Below are 23,833 nucleotides of genomic sequence, written 5' to 3' on the forward strand. Positions count from 1 at the left end.
CCAGGGAGTGGATGTAAATTTACCCTCCGTCAGGGGCAGACTATTGACTGGTCACATTGGCAGAATGAGGGCATCTTGTGAGTACTGTCATATAATGGGTGCAAGTTGGGTACATCATTGTTAAAACTGATCAACTGACAAGAAAATATATCCATGCCTTGGACAGAACATGGGTCTCAACGTAGTTCTCAAAGATCAGGGAAACTCTGAATCACAACTTAAAAGGCATGTGGTTAAGGGAGATACATCAAAAGGGATATCGATTATTAGGTGAATGAGGGAAAACCTAAATATCACTGAATTTCCGCCCCCTTACTCAGTGATCACATTGGTGAGAAGCATCTTACTACCTAACCCAAGAATAACTTGTCAGTCAGTGGGACATGCATTTGGAATAATCAACCAAGTGGGCGTCTGTTGCTTACACTCTGCATGACGGGAGAATGGGGTTACAAGATGATGTTCTTATTTCTGACTGCATGAAAGGCACAGTTTCAGCTGCATTGGGGAGGGGCAGGAAGGGAAGGAACACTCATTTGAGCTGAATACCTGCATCATTCAGCCATTTTTCCAGCAGTGGCTTGAGTTTGCACATGTTCTTGAAGCTCAGATTCAAAGCCTCAAATCGGGAGATCGTAGTTTGACTAAAATCATTCCCATAGAGTTTCCCCATCGCTAATCCGACATCCCCCTGCAAAGAAACAAGAATTTAGGGATATGCAAACTTGTTGTTTACTTTCACTCAGGATAGAGTTTAAGAATCGCCAGAGAATCAAGCATAATATCTCAGCTGAGACTCTACTGAAGGACAAAAGAAAAGTTGGACCATCCAAGATGCTGCCAGTTGGACGAATGGTAAACCAAGACCATATCTACACTCCCAGATTGATGAAAAAGATCCCTTGAAACTGCTTACAAAAGAAAAAGTGTTTTTCCCCCAATGTCCTAGCCAATGTATGTTCATCACCCAACATTATTAAAACAGATTATTTGCTAATTGTCACATAGCTGTTTGTGGAAGATTGCTGTGCACAGCTTGTCCCCTGTATTTCCTCTGTAATTACATGTTCAAAATTGATTAATTGGCTGGAAAATACCTTGGCAGGTCCTAAAGGGAATTTGAAAGATACCATAAAAATGCAAGTCTTTTATTTCTTTTCCCCGAAATAAAATAAGACGAGCAAGCTGCGATGGGTTGAGACAGGAAATAAATCCCCACACAGTTCATTCTACCTGGCTGATCACATGACCATTGGGTTCTGAAAGGACTCAGTACAGAAGATAACCCATGGTCACTGACATGATCCAAGGCGGTGGGCAGTTCCCTGTAGATGTCACCCAACAGAATGATGGATTTGCCGAACTGTCATATCCAATTCAGATTTGCCATCAACACTAACAGAGTGCTATTGATTACAGAATTAAATGTTTTAAGTTTCAGAGCTGGTCAGTGTGGGTGTGATCTGCCCACCTGGATAGTCAGTGGTTGGCCAGCTGGTTGACTCTGGCATTAGGATGTGCCCAACATTCCTCACCAAGCATGGATATCTGCAGAAACGCCACTTTCTCCTGATCCCCACAAGCTGCAGGACTGTAGTTAAAAGACGGAGAGAAGCACAAAGAGCTCCTTCACCACACAGAATCCCAACAACTGCTGGATCCTGTTATCTTACCTGAGTGAAACCCAGCTTAATTCGTCTTTGCTTAAATGTTTTTGCAAACTGTTCCAGTTCCTCCAAGTCATTGGGTTCATCCGATTGCACAGAGGGGATATGCTTTGGAGCAATGTGCTTTGGGACCTGGTGGGGAGGAAGAGCTTCTAGATGTGACTCCAGGGTCGAGCCCATGAGACCTGATCGAATTACTGCCTGTTAAATTATGAAAATAAATTCAGTTAATGGGTTTGAGCACAACATTCTGGAGAACTAAATTATCCAGAAAAACTGTTCAATCAAAGGTCTCACCATAAGTCAGAGGAGGAGCAGACCATTTAGCCCTCTAATCCCCTTGTCCCTTTCAGTAAGATGACAGCTGCAATTCTACCTACAGTATGTTCCCATCTGATTCATTTATTACATCATTCCCAAAAACCTTTTGAGTCAGACCTAAGTAAATCAGCAACTGTGTTTCCATAGTTCACTGGGAGGACAGAATTCCAAAGATACAGAAGTCTTGACTGAAGAAACTTATTCTCTGTTCAGTGCTAAATGACCAGACTCTTAGCCTGATACCACAATCCCCAGTTAGGGGACATTTTTGTTTATTAGGAAAGATAAATATATTTAACAATAATCAGTAAGTTTCCAGTTGCTGAAATCTCAATCCCGTGATACCAATTCCGCAAAGACAGACCAATGTCTGACTAGACTGTGGTCTGTGATATTCCTATAACCTTCCACACTGGTACAATTTTGGCTGTTAAGTTATAGATCAGCTGGGGAGTCTTTACTCACTCTACCAGTTATTAAAGAGAGTAAGAGCTACATGAGAAGTTGCTTTGTGATTATATGTTAATGGAACACTTTGGATGACACACTAACCTGTGAAGTGAGCCCAACACCAGGCTGAGGAGAACAGAGGGAGCTCTGTGATTGCTGAGACAATGGGAGCAAGTTTGGAGACTGCAGAGAACCTGAAATATATTAACAAATGATGCAATGACTATGTCACAAAATTACTACGAACCTCTTACAAAGAGACAATATAGGATATTCAAGGATCAGAAAGAGGGAAAATCAACCAGGATTTCAATGTCAATGCTGATGGAAAATGTGATGTGGCATCCACTTAAGAATTTGTTTTTGGAGACAGAGCTATTTACTGATCAGACACCCAATTGAACCCATCCTCCAGGTGTCCCTCTCCGTCAATCACACTCGCTCTCACACAATCCATCCAAGTGACCTGGGCCCTCTCCCCAACCTCCCAAAGTCACCAACGTATTCCCCTTCCCACCCACCAAGGGGCCCTTAGCCCTCTCCTGCCTCAAATTGGACAGGCATTTCCCTCCCCATCCACTCCTCACCAACGTAGCCAGTTATTCTATTCTCATCAACTCAGAACACCCTAAGGTCAGCAGAAGTTCCCCTCTTTCCCATCAACACCTCAAACCTTCCCTCTGAACACAAACTGGATAGGTCTTCCCCAAAACAACAAGTGCTCCTGCCGCATCACAACCCCAATGTAGGCAGTGTGTCTCTTCCCAATTCCCCCCTCTGCCCCTCAGCACTACCACCAATCCAGATAAATATTCCTCTACTCCCCACCTCAGGAGTTCCTTCACTAGCAGCCCCCATCCAACCTAAGCGAAGCAGGCATCCTCTGCTGTCACACACCCCAATCCAGGCAAGCATTCCTTTACCACTTGTACCAGACTGGGATAGTCATAATCTCCTCTCATCCAACCTCCTCATGTAATCCCCTACTCTGACCACTCAAGCATCCCACCAGCTCTCGTTAACCCAATCCAGACCAGCGTTCTATTGCCCTCAGGAAGTCATTTCTCTACCTACACCAACTCAAACACATTGCTCCCTCCCCACCTCTTCCAACCCGGAGATGTATTGCTTGATCCCACCCAACCCAAACCAAATTATCATTTGAAAATCTTAAACTGCAGATACAGGCAATCTGAAACCAAAGCAGAAAATGTTGGAAACACTCAAAAGGTCAGGCAACACTGTGGAAAGAGATGTAAGTAAATGTTTCAATTCAAAAATCTTTCGACAGAACAGGTTGTTCAACTTGAAATGTTAACTCTGTTTCTCTTTCCACAGATGCTGCCTGACCTGCTGAGTCCTTTCAACATTTTCTGTTTTTATTCCAGAGCACTGTTGCTCTATCTCCAAAAACCAACACTGACAGGATAGTTTTTAACCATCCCCCTCCCACTGGAGCTGGCTTTTCTCAATCTCCGCCCACCACAACCCACCCTGGTATTCGTCTAGTGCTACCTGCCCCAATCCCGCCAAGTCTCCCTCTTTCTCTGGACCAAGCTGTGACATACTGTTACGTATAGTCCCTGCGAGCAGGACGATAGATCACCTTGTTGGTTCTGCTGCGTCTGAGGCAATAGGAACGTTGCTGCTGTCTGCAGATGATGGCCAGGTACAACCACCAATTGCTGCAAGGTGTGAAGTGGCTGCAGGTCCTAAACAAACAAAACACTCATCAGTCTCAGATTTATCTCTCTTAACATCCCAGCTCTGACTCAGAAATCCTTCCCCAGAAAAGCCACTCACTTCTCAAACAAGATTCTTAGGCAATGCAGTGCTTGGAATTGAATCCAGTCATATCACACCCCTCCCCCCAAAACACATCCCACGTTTTATTAACACTCACACCCAATTCGATTCCTCCAGCCCACAATGTAATCCCTTGACTCCCTTGCTGCTCCTTTCCAAACCCCATCCCCCAATGTAATCATCAGCCCCAGCCCTCCTGATCTCTGCTCCTAATGCAACTTCAGGCACTCCATTCCAAACACTCCCAATCCAATCCTACTCGCCGTCTCAGCAGGGTAATTCCAGCATCCAATCACACATTTTCCTTAAACAGATACTCCTGTAGGAAAATTTTTGTGAAATGGCTGCAAATACACGAGTTGAAGTGCTATCCCTTGCAGCAACAGATGTCTTGGTGGACGGGTGGTATGTGTAACAGGCTACTTTCAGGTGTCTGAATACATATCACTGCCATCTGTGCAATCAAGGAGGTGGTACACAGCCGATGGTGAGCTATCTCTGCTGATACCTGTGGAGGCGACTCTCTCTGGTCCTCAGTTTTGATCTAGAAAATAGAAGGTAACTGGCGTCAAACATCAGACTATAAGAGAAATGTTGTTTATGCATTAAATACCTACACCAGTCCAGATACCAGAAACCCATCAACATTCATCCTTAGCATCAGAGAGGGCCCGAGCACATTATGCCAATATCCAGCATGCCAAAAAACAGGAGCCAATCTACCTTTATTCTCAGATGTCAAAATCATAGTATTTTCTTCCTGATCTTCCACACTCTGGTCAGGAGCCCATCTCCTCCCTAATTCACAGTTATGGAAGCTAAATATAAACATCCCCATTGCAGCCTTACAAACATAGCACACACCAGGACTGAAGCCTGTTCTCTTCCCAAATCACCTGGCTCGGGACCAACAGTTGACACCATTAGAATTTATTTCTAATGCTAGAATCAATAACTTGGAGATGATTCCCTACTCCCACTGGCCTCCAGATCTTGACTCAGTTTACAAGGGAGAGTTTGGAAGTTTGGAAAATTGGGAGTGTCTCTAGGGACTCGGCAACAGGGCCCACAGATCCCCTACTACTTGACAAAGGAAACATGCATGTAAAGATAAATGCTTTGTTTAAAAGTAATTTTGTTTCATTTTCTGTGCACTATAATTATAAATTATAGTTTATAATAAGTAACCAGAATATAAGAAGTTTTACGATACTGCTGCATTCCACAAGATACTAAGTGGAATTTTAATGCATTTCTGAGAATTGACTGTCCTTGCTACTCCCAAGACCCCAGCACCCCTCCCCACTTCACCCACAAACACTACGCACTTCTGCAAAGGCGTCTGCACCCTCGACTTGTAGCTGAAGCTCAAGATGCACCAAGGGTGTTAAATGTCACTGAATGTGTAGTCACAAACCCAGAAACCAAACTGGTTGGACTGGGTAGGTTGGGCCCCACCTTCCCTCTGTATGCAAATTCCCACTCCCACGAGCACTCATTTCCTGCACTAACTAAAACCTCTGACTGAGATCATCCCTCCACCCCCTCCCTCTCGAGTTCTATAGCAAATGATTCAACACAAGCGATTCTAAAAGAAAGAAAACAAAACACTAGCCATGTGAGCAACAAATAGGCAGAGGCATCTAACTCAAGCACAAAGAGACTTCAGGTAATTAAATAGTCCAAATGTTATTTTGCATTTTATAACCCAAACTTTCCGAATTAATTGGGCACAGCATGAGAGATATCAGTGTGGAACCTATGACTAAACCCCATTTCCTGCTCACCTATTCTGAAAGTGCTGACTTTTGCTAGATAAAATTCAGTGTAGAACAATTATCCCATGATCCCTAATCCCAGTTGGTCTGTTAGCAGGTTTGTTCCCTGGTGTTAGTCACCATCGGAGCCTAGGCTTTGAAATTTAATCTGCTTTCTGCACCAAATACTCTCACTTTGGAGTGATGCAATGCAAGTTAGATGTAGAGCAAACTTGTGTTTACGTTACCAGGGAAGGGTGGGCACTTGAAATACAGAGTAAACCTCTTGCAACACCAAATCTAGCACTCCCATGGGAGATGCAGCATGGATATGGTATAGAGTTAAACTCCATCTAACCATTACAGCAGTGTGGAGACTGAAGCTTAGATAAAGCAAGTTACTAATAGATGCAGACAAGGACATACGTGTGATGAGGGAAAAAAAACAAAAACTGCAGGAGATGCTCAGATGCTTAACATCTGAAACAAAAACGGAAAACTGCTGACAAAACTCAGCACATCACACTGCAACTGTGAAAAGAAAAACAGTCAACATCTTGGTTCTGATAAAAGGTCATAGAGCCTAAACTTTCCACAGATGCTGCCTGACTTGCTGAGATTTTCCAGCAGTTTTTCTTTCTTTTACATGTGATGTGTTGGACCCAAAGAGCCAGAACAGGCTCCTGCAGAGTTTGGGGATTTGGGGTTTCTGCTGGCAGGAAAATTGGAAGTTATGCTTGGGAGTGGGTGGAAGGGGTGAAGTAGGCAGTGGAGGAAAGTGGATTGGTTTAAAGCAGAGTGTTGGTGCCCAGAGCAGAGATTCAGAAGTGCATGTAATCTTAGTGCTAATAGAGAGGGCGAGCTGGGGTAAGGCTCTAAATGTCACACTAGTCCTGGGATTTAAAGCTCAGCTGATGATAGAACAGGAAACTGAGATTATGGAGTCCATCCCCACCGTTTAACAGTATAGGTTTACATGTCCAATCTAGAATCATTTTTTGGCAATTTAAAGTTTAATCTAAACCCGAAGACCTACTATAGTCCTACTGCAAAACTACCTCACTCCTACAAAAGATCAATAAAAGGTCAACCTGCAATGTTAACTGTTTCTCCCCACAAAGATGCTGCCGATCCGCTGAGTATTTCCAGAATTTTTTGCTTTTAACTTGAACCCAATTTTGCCTGTATTCTAACCCTGACCAAATTGAGCACCAACTCCACTCCATCACTAATCTTAATTACTAAACTAGAACCAGTATTCCTAATCCAGGTCCAAACCTGAACCTAACCTAACATTCCCACCATGGTAAAATAGTTTGCAGTGATTATACTAGTGCTTGCACCTTTAAAGTATCGTTAATAAGGGAAAAAATAGATTAATGAGTTGAAATATAAAACAAACTTCATTGAATTTGGTGCAAGCAGATCCAACACTCACCTGTCGAGTAAAGTCCAGGCCATTCTGTTCAACACCTGACATAAAAATAAAGCATGAATATTCAGAACAGTCACTTTACTGTAGCAGTGCAAGAATTGCAGACTCATAACAGTGGTACTGGAGGAGGTTAGCATCATACATCTACAGCATGATTAATACCTATTAGAGACAACCTTTGGAAGTCAGATTTGAGCCATGCTCATACTTGTCCAATAAATGATTTTCTTTTGTTCTTTATTTATTCTCTTAGGATGTGGCCAATCATGGTGAGGGCCAGCATTTATTTTCTATCCCCAACTGCCCTTGGGTTGGTGAGCCACTTTCTGGAACCTGTGCGATCCCTCTGGCAAAGGAACTTCCACAATGTTTTTGTGTAGGGAGTTCCAGGATGTAGACCGAGTAACAATGAAAGATTCATCTCAAATGGCCAACCTTGCAGCTATATGGTCCCTGGTCAACCCCACTTGGATACTGTGCTCAGTTTCTGGTCGCCTCACTACAGGAAAGATGTGGAAGCCATAGAGAGGGTGCAGAGGAGATTTACAAGATGCTGCCCGGAATGTGGAGCATGCCTTATGAAAGCAGGTTGAGGGGAACTCGGCCTTTTCTCCTTGGAGAGACGGAGGATGAGGGGGGACCTGATAGAAGGTGTATAAGATGATGAGAGGTACTGATAGGGTAGATAGTCAGAGGCTTTTCCCCAGGGCTGAATTGGTGGCCACAAGAGGACATAGGTTTAAAGGTGCTGGGGAGTAGATATAGAGGAGATGTCAGGGGTAAGTTTTTTTTACTCAGAGAGTGGTGAGTGCGTGGAATGGGCTGCCAGCAACCGGTGGTGGAGGCTGATATGATAGGGTCTTTCAAGAGACTGTTAGATAAGTATATGGAGCTGAGTAAAATAGAGGGCTATGGGTAAGCCTAGTAAATTTCTAGGGTAGAGACATGTTCGGCACAGCTTTGTGGGCTGAAGGGCCTGATTGTGCTGCAATTGTTCTATGTTCTATTTTCCATTTTCTCATGAGCCAGGGCACAGTGTAGGTGGGCTGTTCAATACTGAAAGGACAAAAGCTTAGTTCAAATTCCTTTCATCCTTGAACACATACTTGCCAAATGTGGTGATTTTCTCCTCCTCTGCATTGCTCCTTTCAGTCCTTACTTCCTTCTTCTTCTACTCAGCACTACACACACACACTCCACAAGTCTATGACAGTATTCCACACCCTTCAACTAACCCAGGGTCTTTTGGCATTCCTATAATCACTTCGACAGGTACATGGATAGGAAAGGTTTAGAGGGATATGGGCCAAACACAGGCAAATGGGACTAACTTAGATGGGAATCTTGGTCGGCATGGACCAGTTGGGCTGAAGGGCCAGTTTCCATGCTGTACGACTCTATGACCACTGTAGAAATTGCAGAGCAAGAACATAAAACCCATACTTGGTGGGAAGAGTGGGATGGGAAGGGGAAGCAAGGAGGTGGAAAATGAAGGAAAATAGTCCTCCTTCCAAGGGAACATGGGATGCCATCTTGCTTCCTAAGATCTGTGGTGGGGTAAACTGTCCCGTACAATTTTGGATACAGACACATTTTCAACTGCAATTCTAAACATTCTCTGCTACGAGGAACAGGCAAGAGTGAGGAATCAGCCTGTGTCCATCAGGACTGCTAGGCACAGGTGCAGTGCACCGGAGGCACAAGTGATCCAGAGATAGGATTTAGTGTTGGTGAAGGTAGCAGCTTTTGTTATGCTTCCATGTTATTTAATTCTCCACACACACTGTAGTTCTGTTGGGCATGCAATTTGAATTTCAAATGAGCTCCCCTTTGCTCATACATGAGCAACCTCCCCCTCCCCCAATATGTAAATCCTTCCTGCTCTAGTATGAGAAATAGTTTGCAATGCAAATCAGCGAGGGCCCATCTTTATGGCAACTTCTCCATGCTTCAGAGTGAGTGGGTATATTATGTATATTGTCTGTACATGTGGGTGTGCAATGCTTAACCACGCAGACTAGAAGATTTCAACTTTGATTCCCAATTCGATACCAGTTAAATGGTTACAGACAAGAAACGCTTAGAAACAAAATTGCTGCCGTTTGAGGGTTAGGGGCTCACCAGGAGAATTTTTTTCTCTATTCCTTGTACATATTTTTATGAATAAAGTTTATTTCTGAAATTAAAATTCTTGGAATGTTCTGGCTCTTGAACAGAGCACCTGTGGAGCAGATGATGAATGTATCATAGGATAGTTTAACCTACAGATATTCAGAAAACAAATTGGAGATTGAAAGTCTCATTTTGTCCATGCTGAATGCAGCTTTCCTGCTGAATTGACCTAGATGGTATCTTACACCATATTATTCACAACTGCTTTCAGAGTACTGACGAACAGAGCCAGTCCAACTGAAGATATGCAAATAATGAACAGTTCAGCAAAAACAATGTATTTAGGATCCGGTTCCTGTGCCTTTCCTCAAACGGTAAAAACTCCAGCAGCCACACCTGATTTACAACGCCTGAGGCATCAAACAAACACAAGATTTGGATGATCCCGACTCAACCGTGCCTTACTTTTCAGGGCTGGTGTCCTAGTTGGGATAATTCAGCCAGGCAGAGTCTTTTTCATTATCAACACCTTCATCATCATCACCATCCCCATTAGCATCCTGTTACACCAGTCCAGATGGACAGTTCTTAACATTGAAGCCATACTCCAAAAGCTCTTATGGATTCAAGTCAAATTAGGTCAAGGAAACTATTTGATCATCTAGTTCCCTCCTCAGGAGATAAATTATTGCTCCTTCACATTGAACATCTGCTTCTTTCTGAGGGGAACCTCAAAAGGAAACAGATAAACGTGATCAGATTTAGAGATTTTTGCATTAGTAGGCACAACCACCATACCATTCACAGAGTCTCCGCTCCACACTGAAGACGTCCTCCAATTCCTCAGTTTTAAAACCTTGCTTCTTCGCTACCTTCAAACCAGGTAATGAACCCAAATTCACCAAGTGTAAATGAAAGCAAGAGGGCATTTCTTAAGCGCCAGTCTAGTGAAGCAATAATGCAGCGAAATCAACATTTAAAACACAAAAAGCAACAGTGTATTGGCAAGGAATCTGCATCTAGAACAGGGCTCTGAAACTCACCACATCCAATCAGATGCGAGAGTGGACAATAAGGCATTTAACAGGGAGGGTCAGTAAATATTCCCATCCTCAACCTGGAGCCTAGCTCACAAAAGCACAACCTGGAGAATATTTGGGCCTGGTCTGATAATTGCAAGAAACATTCACAGCACTCAATTGCCAATCAATGACTACTGCTAAAAAGAGAAAATCTAACTACCTCCCTCTTACATTCAGCAACTCTAAAATTCTTGAATCCTTCAACATCAATATTCCAGGGATTCACCATTTATGGTTTTTGTTCAATGAACCAGCATATTAACATTGTGGCTACATGACCAGGTCTCTGCAGTGTCTCACCTTCTAAGTCCCCACTAGTTTTCCAACATCTATAAAGGCCGATTTCTGGACTATGACGGAATTTTCCCCATTTACCTGGATTAATGCAACACTCAGGCAGCTCAGTAACATCAAGGAAGCAGCAGCCTACTTGATGTGATCCCATGCATTGGGGTAGGTATTCAACCCTCCACCAGCAGCACATTGTGTCTGTATTGTGCAACATCTGCAACAACTCGCCAAGATTTCATCAACAGCACCTCCAAACATACGACCTTCACCATCCAGAAGGACAAGGGCAGCAGCTGGATGGGAACACCACCACTTCTAATCTTCCCTCAGTCACACAAGGCCTGATTTGGAAACATATCACTTTTACTTCAACGTCACAGAATCAAAATCCTTCTTGATAACACTGAGTTACCCCACGTGGTCCATGATGATAGATCACAGCTATCACCTGGAATTGGGAATGGACAATAAATGCTGGCATCGCAAATATAAACATCCTGTGAATGAATAAATAATACAAACTGGATCACAGATTAAGTTTCTGTAGTATTGTAAACACCTGCTGTAATAATCTGCACACAAATTCAAATTTCACCACAGAAGCTGGGAACATTAAACTCAGTTAGTTAAAAGAAATCACACAGTGTGGTGGTGGGGGCTGGTTGGAGAAAGGCTCGTGTCAATTATGGTAATGAAGAAAAATTGCAGGAATTTTACAAAACTAATCTAATTTGCTCATCTAGGTAAATCTATCTTCTTTTCCTGGATCAGTTTATATAATCACTCCTCACCTGCAACAGAGTGAAATGACCTACCCAGTCACACAGCGGTGTCAAACTGCCCTAAAATAATAATAATGCAATAGCTCAATTCACCCATCAACCTACACACACAAATTGGACATTACAAAAGGCAAACCCAGCCCAGTTGAACCCACAAAGGACCTCCTCATAAACATCTGGAAATATGCCTAAAATGAGAGATCTATCCCATGATATCGCAGGGATTCATACCTTATAGCCAGCAGTACAGATTTCTCCTTCACCATCCCTGGGCACGTCCCATTCTACTGGGAGGACTAATACTCCAGGAGTAACAGCACGATATTATGTAGCTAAAATGGAGTGCTTCCAAGATTACTTAACTATGAGTTGAACAACAAGGTCAAACATGGGCAAGGAAACCTACTGACACTCACTTCCCACCTTCAGCTGACAAATCAGTACACTTCCATATTGGCCGCTTGAAGCAGCAGAGCAAAGGGGGCACAAAGTTTGGGTGGGGTCTTCCACCTCCATCAAGGGTGGCTTATCCAGCATCAACTAACTTGGCCTAGTTGCCAGGCTGAATCACCATCAGGTGACAAGCAAATCAATACACGAAAAGAAAACTACAGCCTTTTCCTCACCAATCTACCTGTTGCAGATGCAGATTGCAACCTTCCTTATTGAATGTTTCATCCATCTTCAGCTCCTCCTGAGACCAGTTTCTGTGATGGTGGCTGTATATTGTTAGTTCAACTACAAGAGCTAGTCAGAGTTTGAGTCTTCAGCAATAACAGCATCACTTGCACTGATTCCTCTGTGCATTCCAACCATCTACAAATTACACATAGTTCCATCAATGTTCGAGATACTTAATAACATCAAAACAAAACAGTCCATGTTAAGCACTCTGATAATCACTTTTGATATTTGCCACCAAATCTTCTTTCGATGTGCATCATTCATAAAATGCACTGCAATAATTCATAGAATCATACAGCATGGAAACAGGCCATTTTGCCCACCACATCCATGCCACCCAGTGGGCACCCATCTGTACTCGTCCCATCTTCCAACACTTGGCCCATAGCCTTCTATACCTAGGCAATTCAAGTGGTCGTCTTGACACTTCATAAATGCAATACACCAAGATTCCTTTGATAGTATTGTTCAAACCTGTACTCACCAGCACATAGGAAATGGGCTCCAGGCACATGGGAACCCTAGACCCAAAAATACCCCTAGAAGTCCCACACTATCCTGATTTGGAAATGCATCATAATTGCTGCATCATCAAATTCCTGAATTTCCCCTGGAGCTTGGGAGAAGTAACCTTAAGTGCCTTCACCTCAGGACTGCACATCAGAAATCTTAAGGGTAATTGGAAGTGGGCAATAAATGTTGGCTTAACCAATGACACCTACATCCTGTCATAGAACAAATAATAAAATCTGGGTCACGGGCATGAGTCACACAGGACTGAACCAGATTTAACTGAAGTTGTTTAACAATATAGCACCCATTTAAAAGCAATGTTGCATTGATGCTATTTGGTCGTGAATAATAGATTATTGCAGAGATCATCTCTGGTAGTTCACCAAATCCTTTACCTTGCAATAAATCACATTCCCCCAATAAAAACAGAGAAAGTTGGAAGGGTCTTTGACCTGAAAGTCAAATCCAGGCAGGGCTTTCAAAGTGAACGGCAGGGCCCTGGGGAGTGTTGTAGAACAGAAGGTCCTTGGAGTACAAGTACATGGTTCACTGAAAGTAGAGTCACAAATCGACAGGGTGGTGAAGGCGGCTTTTGGCATGCTGGCCTTCATTAGTCAGGGCATTGAGTATAAAAGTTGGGAGGTCATGGTGCACTTGTACAGGATGCTGGTGAGGCTGCACTTGGAGTATTATGCTCACTTTTGGTCACCCTGCTATAGGAAAGATGTTGCTACACTGGAAAGAGTGCAGAAAAGATTTACAAGGATGCTGCCAGGACTTGAGAGACTGATTTATAGGGAGAAGTTGGACAGGCTAGGACTTTATTTCTTAGAGTGTAGGACAATGAAAGGTGATCTTATAGAGGTGTGTAAAATCATCAGGGGCATAGATTGGCTGAATGCATTTGGCCCTCCCCCCCCCCCCAGAGTTGGGGAATCAAGAACTAGAGGGCATAGGATTAAGGTGAGAGGGGAAAGATTTAAGAGGAACATGAGGAGCAACTTTTTTTTTTACACAAAGGTTGGTATCTATGTGGAATCAGCTGCCAGAGGAATTGATTGAGGCAGGGGTACAATAACAACTTTTAAAAGACAGTTGGACAGGTACATGGATTGGAAAGGTTTAGAAGGTTATGAGCCAAACGCTCGCAAATGGGACTAGCTTGGATGGGGCACCTTGGTCGGCATGGACCAGTTGGGCCAAAGGGTGTACGTGCTGTACGACTCCATGAAACATTGACTGTTTCTTTCTCCTGACTTGCTGACTGTTTCTAGCATTTTCTGTTTTTATTTCATATTTCCAGCATCTGCAGTTTTTTCCCCCTGATTTTCAATCACATTCCAGTGGACAGTTAAATCATTCACCAACATGGCCAGCTGATGATTCCAGCCAAGCAGCTTGTTGTCATTAACATGTTTTAAAATAGCACTGGAAATTCTCTTCTTCCAATGCATGCTTGCAGTCTGAGCAGCAAAGATTCAGCATGGATAGGGAAGGTTTAGAGGGATATGGGCAAAATGCAGGCAAATGGGACTAGCTTAGATGGGCCTCTCGATTGGCAATGGATGAGTCGGGCCTGTTTCCATGCTGTATTACTCTTTGACTCTATATATCCCTCAGCATTCGTTGCACTATTGCCAGGATCACCATTAGAATTTTGCTCAACAGTAAATAGCAACAGAGGATGTTTTGATAATGAATTCATTCAGGGTTACATTGAGGCTGCAGTTGGAGCACTGCAGACAGTTCTGGGTCTGTTGTGTACCAAGAAATGACTTATTGTGATTATTCAGTGACTTCAGTGGAGCAGAAACACCAACCATGGGTCAGTTGCATTGAATGACCTAATTCTGCACTGCAATGTCTGTAAACTGCATCACCACTGCTTTGGGCAACTAACTGAAAAAGATTAATTCATCTGGAAATACCTATGGATAAGTTGCAGGCTGGATTCAGAATGTTTCCAGCAATAGAAGTTTTGTTATTGTTGAATATTTTTCCTCCCATTGGAAACAAGGTGATTAAGGAATGACGCAAGTCTTCAATTTTATGATGGATTCCAATAAAGGTAAATGTTTAACATATTAAACATTCCAAGGCATTTCATAGGAGCTTTATTAAAAAAATGTGATCCAGAGGCATTCTGTCCCGAAGCAGCCAATGCTAACAATAGCAATACAGGTGCTGCACTTAGCTTGGCAAAGGTAGCAACAAGGGAAGGGTCCACCAGCTTGACATCATCCAGTGAACATGCATGTGACCATTGGAAGGGATCAGATTGGACTGACTGTGTTGGACCATTGCCTTCCCGCTATCCTTTTTGCCAATAACAAGTACCCAATGTGCTTCCAGTCCCTGGATTACGCACACTGTGTTCTATAACCCACAAATACTGCAAACTCCCAGTCTCAACCCAAGTTGTTGTAGACTGTAAAAGCTGGGGGTGTTCTCCTTGAACGGAATTGGTTATGAGACCATCAGAGAAAGGCACTTGAAATCATGGAAGGGCATGGATAGAACAGTTTCTCTCCACAGATACTCTATTTCATGGAGTCATAAGGTTATACAGCATGGATGCAGGCCCTTTGGCCCAACTTGTCCATGTTGACAATCTAACTATATGAGTAAGTTTCACTTGTGTGCATTTGGCCCATATCCCTCTAAGCCTTTTCTTTTCAATATAACCGTCTAAATGTCTTACAGAGTCATAGATTAATGGAGGGTGCATAGAATGAAGGTGATTGGTAAGAAGCAAAAGTGATGAGGGATTTTAAAAAAACACAGCATGGATCTGGAAAGCACTGCCTGAGTTAGTAGTGGAAGCAGATTCAAGTGTAGCGTTCAAAAAGGATCTGGATTAGTACTGAAATGAAAGAACTTGCAGGTGGTTGGGTTTGCAGAGTGGGATTAACTAGATTGCATTTTCAGGGAGCCAGTATGGACTCTATGGGCTGATGTCGTCTTGTTCGGTAACTACAGAGTGGTTCTGTGACCTTCTGCCGTCAAGCCTAAACCCCCATTTGTATGAAGCATGGTCACAATGAGCCACGCATGCAAGAGAAAAACTGGGCAAAAATAGATACTTGGCCATAATCAATCAAAATCTAAGACAAAGCTGATAGAGTCATAGAACATGGAAACAGGGCCTTCAGCCCAATTCATCCCTGCTGACCATGGTGCCTACCTGAGCAAGTCCCATTTATCTGCCTTTGGCCCACATCCCTCTGTATCATAGTGTAACAATACTATCCAATACTTAACTTCACATCATTTGTGCAAGTAGTACTGGCATGTTGGTAAAACAAACAAAATAACAGGAACAATGATCAGACAATATTACAACCACAGCTTCTGCTGAAACGCAGCTGGGGAGGGGAGCGGTCAACAGACTGGGCTCCTATAGGAGTTTCACATCCTCTTTTTAAACCCTTACAAACCAATACGTCCTGTATAATGCTTACAGCAGACACTTAAAAGTGAAGGTGCTGTATTTGCTGCATAAAGCACTGAACGCTTGGAATTAAGAAGGGACCACAGGAGATCACCAGGAAATTAAAGAAATAGAGCTAAACTTTCTGCTAACTTGCACCATTTTGAAAACTGCAGTATTCTTGAAAATAAATGTTTGAGAAATTCTAAGCACAGAACAAGTTTCCACAGTCATTTGCACTTGTTTAAATAGAGACAAAAGATGCTCAACGTCAGGCCTGCCAACAACCACATTTGAGTCAATCATTGCAAGACTCACTAATGACAGCACTTTGCAGTTCTTCGGAGGCTCCTCAAATCAAACCTTTTCTTTTGGGTGCAAGGGCGCTAACAGGCAAGTTTAAATTATTTATCAGAATTTTTATTTAACTTCCAAGAAACATTTTCCATCATGCTTAGCTACACTGATCTCATTTACCTGCATTAATTCTATATTCCTTTAAGCCATGCTCATTCAAATATCTGTCCAGAGGCCTTTTTAAAGCTGTTACTGTTCCTGCCTCCACCACCTCCTCTAGCAGCTCATTCCAGATCCCACTTTAGGTAATCCCCATCCCCATCCCCCCCCCCCCCCCCCCCCCCCACACACACACACACTGCTTCTTCTCTTTTTCCTCTTCCCAGCCTTTTTTTCCCTCTCTCTTCTTACCTTTGACCCATCCCCCAGTGGATCTGCTCTCCCCTCCTCCCCTGCACCTGCCTATCACTATCTCTTACCTGCATCTACCTATCACCACCCTGTGCCCACCTCACCTCCCCTCTTTTGTCCACCTATCACTGCTCTGCTTTTCCCTCCTATATATTGGGCTTCCCCTTTTCCTATCTTCAGTCCTGAAGAAGGGTCCTGACTCGAAACACCGATTGCCTGCATTTCTCCGCGGATGCTGCCTGGCCTGCTGAGTTCCTCCAGCATCATCGTGTTTTTCATCTAGATTCCAGTAGCTGCAGTCCTTTGTTTCTCCACCAACTATTCCTTGTGTGAAAAATTTATCTGTCAGGTTCCCTTTCAAGATCCTCCCTGTCACCTTAAACCTATGCCCTCTAGCTTTAGACACCCCTGCCATGGAAAACAAACTTCAGCTATCTATCCCTCTCATAATTTTATACACCTCCACCATTTCACCTCTCAGCCTCCTTTGCTTCAGGGAAAACAGACGCAGCCTATCCAATCTCTCCTTATAACTCATGGCCTCCAATCCTGACAATGTCCTCGTGAATCTTTCCCGCATCCTCTCTAGATTAATCACATCTTTTCTGTGGTGTGGCGAGCAGAACTGCACACAATACTCCAAGCACGGCCTAAGCAACGTTTTGTACAAGACGTCTCAACTCTTGTAATCAGAGTCTTGTACATCTAGATTCCTGCATCTGTAGTCCTTCGTTTCTCTTATACTCAGTGTCTTGGCCAATGAAGGCAAGCATACCATATGCCTTCTTCACCACCCAATCCATCTGTGTTGCCACTTTCAGGAAACTAGGTTCTTGTACCTCTCTGTTCAACAACACTCCTCATCTCTGCAAAGGTCAGACAGCAGCAATGGAGAGATGCAGATTCTACATTTGGCAATGGGTAAACGAGTTTTCACAGAAATTCAACAGGAAAACATGAAAACTTGTCACTTTGAATGCAATTTAAGATTAAATCTCCAATTGTGCCCAAGACAGAAATACTGTCAATTAAGTAGGAAATTTAGAAGCCAGTGTCAGAGTTAACTTTACTTATTTACCCTTCAGGGACTGTGGCAAAAAATGAGCCATGCTGGACATGAAATCAGTCCAACACACTGCATCTTATCACCAGTGCAAATCCAAAACAAAAGAACAACAGAGAATACTCAAAGCTCAGAGGAGATCAAACAGCATGTGTGAGGAGAGAAACAGAGGTAACATTTAGGCCAAGGACCCTTCATCTGGGCAAGTAGTTCTGTTCAAAACTCGGGTCCAAATACCGACATCTCAAACCAGTCAGTGCAATCAACCCTTTCTTGGCTGGGATCTTTGCCAACATCAAATTCCAGGAAAACCCAACAGCAGAACCTGGATTAGGCTCAAAACTGGCTGGGACTGCTCCCCGAATCTAGGCTGGCATTGTGGAAGATACCACTACGTCTGTACCAGCGCCAGTTTGGAATTGGGCTGGAGAAGGTACTGGGATAGAGAGAGCTACAAGGAGGGAACCAAAGAGCCGTCGCTTTCTGCCATTCACTCCGCAATCACCTGCAGGGGTGAAATTAGTGCAAATATTGACAACCGCATTTTCTAAACTCTCAGACTCCAGCCCCTCTGATCTTACAGAAGGAACAGCTGCAAAGGTCATTACATCTCTTACAAGGCAGCCCACGAAATCAGCTGCACCGAATTCATTCCACAGCACTAAAGCCCCATCGATAGGTTAACGGCGTGGCGTTCTCTCTCCGGGATACCTTCTGCTGAGATATCTCCTGTAACTCGGACTCCCATTCCAGCACTAACCGCACGAGTTTACCAAAGGCATCTTATTAAGCGCCACGCTCTGCAATTGGAAGCTTACCTGCTTGTTCCTGAGGCCGTGACACCCCGGCTCGGACATCTGATGATTTATCCGTCCCGACACTCATCTTACTGCGAGGAAAGGAAACGACTTTTAATAAAACGTGCGGCTTAAAAACACACGCACAAAACAGCTTGCCAGCAAACTCAACCTGATCAAACGGGCAACACCATCACATGGACAACAATTCTTTCGCACTGCTCTCCGATCGCTGCCCCAATCCCCAGCCCAATTTTTTTCCAGGTGTGGAGATGGCACGGGATGTTTTCCTTCCTAATAAGTGAACTATCGAGTAACAAATACCTCACAGAGACTGGGGCCGACCTCTTCCCTCTATGACCTCTGTCACCCGGTTACTGATCCCGAATCCTCAGGACATGCAGGAGGCGAGAGGCAGCCCGGAGTTCTATGCAATTTGAGCAGATTTGACTCTTTGACAGTGCAGGTGGGTTTCAGTGCCTTTCGACAGTCTAACTCGCTGTGAGTTTAGGTGCAAGACAAAGAGATATTTGCATATCTTTGGAGGCAGTACAGTAACAGCCTACCCATCCACCCTCATTTGTTTAACTCAACAAGTACCAGTTCTGAATAAACAGAGATTATCGTTTAACATTACAACTAAGAATTGCGTGAAGGTACTGCCATGTGTTTGGAGTGGACTATATTCCAACCACCACTCCCAGCTGCTGGGTGAGTTTTAACCCAGCTAGAATATTGAAGGCACGGCGGCTTCACACTTGCATCTCTCAACAGTCATCGATTCCTGGGACCAGGACTGGCAAAAGTTCCTTCCACGCTGCCTGGGAAAGGACTTCAACTCTGGAAGCCCAGATTCTCAGCAGACACCGGAGTCCAATGTCCCATCGCTCAGCAGTGAAGGGGCGGTTCGCCTGCTTCTCAGATGCGCAACAGTTGGTGTTACAGGGGACACACGAAGCGGCAGGAACAGTCCCTGCAACGTCCTGACCTCGGTACCTGCTGGGAAAAAAAAGTTTCTGGTTCCTGTACCACTCGCCCGGCCAAAATGTTGACTCTCGGGATCTTCAGAATACCCACTATATAAATCGAAATAAAAGCGCACTGGTGGGAGTTGAGAATCTGGGGAGAATTTAGAAAAAAAACGTGATGAATTTAGGGTTGGTGGAAATGGGCTGCTAGTCGGCGCCGACTCGGTGTTACCTGAGTCAATGTAAATTGGCACCAGCAGATCAGAATGTGTATTCCAAGGGTGGCGTGGGAGTCACGGGGATCAAAGGGAACTGCCGCCAAAATATGGGGTTGAACCCTTGGAAAACCATTCCTGGGACCAGAATTCCGATGAAATGGATGAGCAGTAAACAAAACGTAAAGGATTGGAAGGTTTGAACAGAGATGTTTATATCTGTAAGTAGAACAGTCACATCATTGCAGGGGTGGGGGATGTGGGTTGATTTGGGTAACACCTTCGGCATGGAAAGATGCTACCAGTGCTGTCTCCACAATATCCTCCACTGGAAAGATAACCAAACCAACATCAGTGTCCTCTCCTAGGCCCATGTCTCCAGCATCAAGGGCATAATTACACTCAGTAGGCTCCACATCCTGAATTCTGTTTTCTTTTTATTACCTCCATGTACTTATGTATGGCATGATCTGTCTGGATGCTGTGTAAAATGAAAGCTTTTCACTGTATCTCAGTACATGTGACAATAATAAACCAATACTCACATGTCCAACACCAGATTTCAGAAACAGACATTATTCTGATCTCTGGCCCTGGAAGAGGTTACCAGATGAACGGAGGAAAAGATTCAATGATGTCCTTAAAGCCTCCGAAAAATATGCAACATCCCCGCTGACTCTTGGAAATCTCTGGCTCATGACTGTTCAAGGTGAAAAGGGGGCATTTGAGAATGTATTGAGAATCTCAAGTCTTTGTATTGGGATCGCACAGAAGTCCTGTGTGAACAACAGGAGTGCATCACTTACCTACCTGCCTGCTCTGTCAGTCACTTTCCGTCTGGTGAAGGCTCTGCCGTTTCCTCATTGCCTCATCAGTCACCTCATTTCCACTCCAGCTTTGTGGGATTTATGCCGTGTTCAATCCTAAGAAGAAGGGCACATTTGGAAAATGCTAAGTAGGGCATTCCAGGATGGGCTAGAGATTTAAACACTGAAAGTCCATCAGTTAATATGTTCAAATCAGCACCAATAGTTAAAATTGGAGATGATAGCAGGCACGGTAGCATAGTGGTTAGCATAATGCTTTACAGTGCCAGAGACCCGGGTTCAAATCCGGCCACTGTAAAGAGTTTGTACGTTCTCCCCGTGTCTGTGTGGGTTTCCTCTGGGTGCTCCAGTTTCCTCCCACATTCCAAAGACATACAGGTTAGGAAGTTATGGGCATGCTACATTGGCGCCAGAAGCGTGGCGACACTTGCGGGCTGCCCCCCAAAATCACTATGCAAAAGATGTATTTCACTGTGTGTTTCGATGTACATGTGACTAATAAAGATCTTATCTTGAATGCACAAATCATTCATAACAAGATTAATGACACAAAAGAGATAACTAGATTTGACGATAATAGCTGTTACAGAGACAAGGTCACATGGTTTCATTAGGAGTTAAATATTTGAGGGAAATGGAAAGGAAATAGAGAGGGCACTTGGAAGCTCTGATAATAAAGGATAAGCTAAAGGCAGCCATGAGGAACAGTCTTGGCTTGGAAAATCGGGAAGAATTATTATTGGTGGAAATGAGACAACATAAGTGAAAATAGTTTATGGGTTGCTAACTCCAGGTATAATTTATTAGATAAGGATCAGGACAGAAGGAACTTATAATGATGGTATAGCCATAATCTTAGGGCTTTTAATCATCATTATACACTAGACAAATCAAGTGAATAAAACAATTGCAGAACAAGTTCATAGAATGCTTCCGAAACAGGTCTAAAACCAATATGTTATGGAACTAACCAAGAATCAGGCTACTTTAGATTATGTCTTGCTCAATGGGATAGTATTATTGAGTCACATGGTGAAAAAGTGACTGTATTATGATGGAATTTTAGACTAAATTTTAAAGTAATGTATTTAAGTGTGAAATAGAGCACAGCTCAGATAAAGCTCATTATGTAGGTATAAGGGGCAAGGGATGAACACTGAAAAATATATAAAGAAATATTTCATAATTATCAGCAAATGTACTTCCAATGAGAAGTAAAATTTCTTGGGAAAAGTGATCCACGCATGGTAACCAAGGGTATTAGGAGTAGTACTAGATTGAATGAAGAAGCTGCTTTTAAGAGTAGGCATTAACATTGGGTAAAATTAAGAAACAAGCAAAGGATGACCAAAATTTGTAGAGGGACAAAATGGAATATGAGAAGAAACTATCAAGAAATATAAAAACATGTTGTAAGAGCTTCTAACAAATGTGTAAAAAGGAAGAGAGCAGCATAGGTAAATGTGGATTCCTAGGAACCTGATTGATGAGAAATAAGCAAATGCCTAAAATGTTAAATATTTGTCTCTATCTTCACAGTAAAAACTGAGTGAATGATGGGAGACCAAGAGCTCAATGGAAACGAGAAACTTGATGTAATGAATTTCAGTGAAGAAGTAGTACTGGAGAAAATAATAAATGTCTAGAACCTGGTAGGTTACTTCCTGGAGCTCTAAAAAGATAACTGCTGAGATGCTCGGTGCATTTTCAAAATTCCCTAGTTTCTGGATTGGAATAAAGCACGTGACACTGCTATAAAAAAAGGAGGGAGAGAGAAAATAGGGAAATATTGGTTAATTCATTTAACATAACTTGCTGGACAAATACTGGAAACCATTATTAAGGAAGTGGTAACAGGGCATTTCGAAAACCATATGATTGGACAGAGTCGACATGGTTTTGTGAAAGGGAAGTCTTGTTCGGCAAATCTTGAGTTTTTTTTGAGGATGTAACTTGCAAGGTATACAAGGGGAATCCCAAGCATACACGTCCAGATTTTTTAAAGGCTTTTCATAAGGTGCCACATAAAATGTTGATACCCAAAATACTCACAGGTACTATGCATAAATGGATTGCTAATCATTAAATGACATAAAACACTAGGAATAAATGGATCTATATTAGACTGGATGGCTGTTACTTTTGAGGAGCCATAAAGATCAGTGTTGGACTCCGTTCTAAAAGCAAGGTGCTGGAAAGATAACGCTGGAAATGCTCAGCAAGTCAAGCTGTGTTCCCTCTGTGGGGACAAAAACTGAGTTATTGCTTTACACTGATTATCTTTCAATTGCAATCTACATCAATGACTTGATCAGAGGACTGAATCTATCCAAGTGTACTGATGAACTACAGCCGTGTCAGAAAGAAACACATAGTTATTCCTTCAGTGGGGAAAAAAAGAACTTTTTTTTAAATAATGAGAAGCTATTGTATGTTTGTCTTCAGAGGGATTTGAGGACCCTTGTATAATCAGACAATTATGAAGATACACAATGTCTTTGCCTTTATTGTAAGGTAGTCACCATACAAGTGAAAAGAATTCTTGCTGTGTCTCTATGGATAAAGGACCACTTAGCTGGTTGTGTGGACATTTGACCATGACCAGATACATGAGTTCAATTTTGGACACCATAGCGAAACAAAGATATTCTTGACTTTGTGCAATGAATTGATTGATTCCTGGGATAAAAGGGTTGTGTTTGAGAATAAATTGAATAAGTCAATTTCTCTGCAGTTTAGAAAAATGAGATCACAAGAGACTGCAGGATCTGGAGCAACAAACAAACTGCTGGAGGAACTCAGCGGGCTGAGCAGCATCTGTGGGAGGAAAGGAAATGTCAATGTTTTGGGTTGAGACCCTGCATCAGGACTGAGATGTTGGCTCATTGAAACACAGGATTCTTAGAGAACACAGGAGATCAGACA

At 43.1% G+C, this 23,833-nt stretch overlaps 1 protein-coding gene across 1 annotated transcript in view; it reads right to left on the reverse strand.

Annotated features, from left to right (window-relative positions):
- pou2f3 (POU class 2 homeobox 3) overlaps positions 1 to 19,355 on the reverse strand; it is a 28,767-nt gene extending 9,412 nt beyond the window's left edge. The window contains exons 1-8 of the mRNA XM_052039894.1: positions 19,223 to 19,355; positions 18,920 to 18,990; positions 7,440 to 7,474; positions 4,753 to 4,788; positions 4,045 to 4,150; positions 2,541 to 2,632; positions 1,674 to 1,868; positions 550 to 691 (exon numbers count right to left, since the gene is read on the reverse strand). Of these exons, the coding sequence (XP_051895854.1) occupies positions 550 to 691; positions 1,674 to 1,868; positions 2,541 to 2,632; positions 4,045 to 4,150; positions 4,753 to 4,788; positions 7,440 to 7,474; positions 18,920 to 18,986 (673 nt within the window). The 5' untranslated portion in view covers positions 18,987 to 18,990; positions 19,223 to 19,355. The remainder of the gene's footprint in view (positions 1 to 549; positions 692 to 1,673; positions 1,869 to 2,540; positions 2,633 to 4,044; positions 4,151 to 4,752; positions 4,789 to 7,439; positions 7,475 to 18,919; positions 18,991 to 19,222) is intronic.
- Between the last annotated feature and the right edge of the window lie 4,478 nt (positions 19,356 to 23,833).

Source organism: Pristis pectinata, chromosome 27 (assembly GCF_009764475.1).
Source record: "Pristis pectinata isolate sPriPec2 chromosome 27, sPriPec2.1.pri, whole genome shotgun sequence".
Lineage (NCBI taxonomy): Eukaryota > Metazoa > Chordata > Chondrichthyes > Rhinopristiformes > Pristidae > Pristis > Pristis pectinata.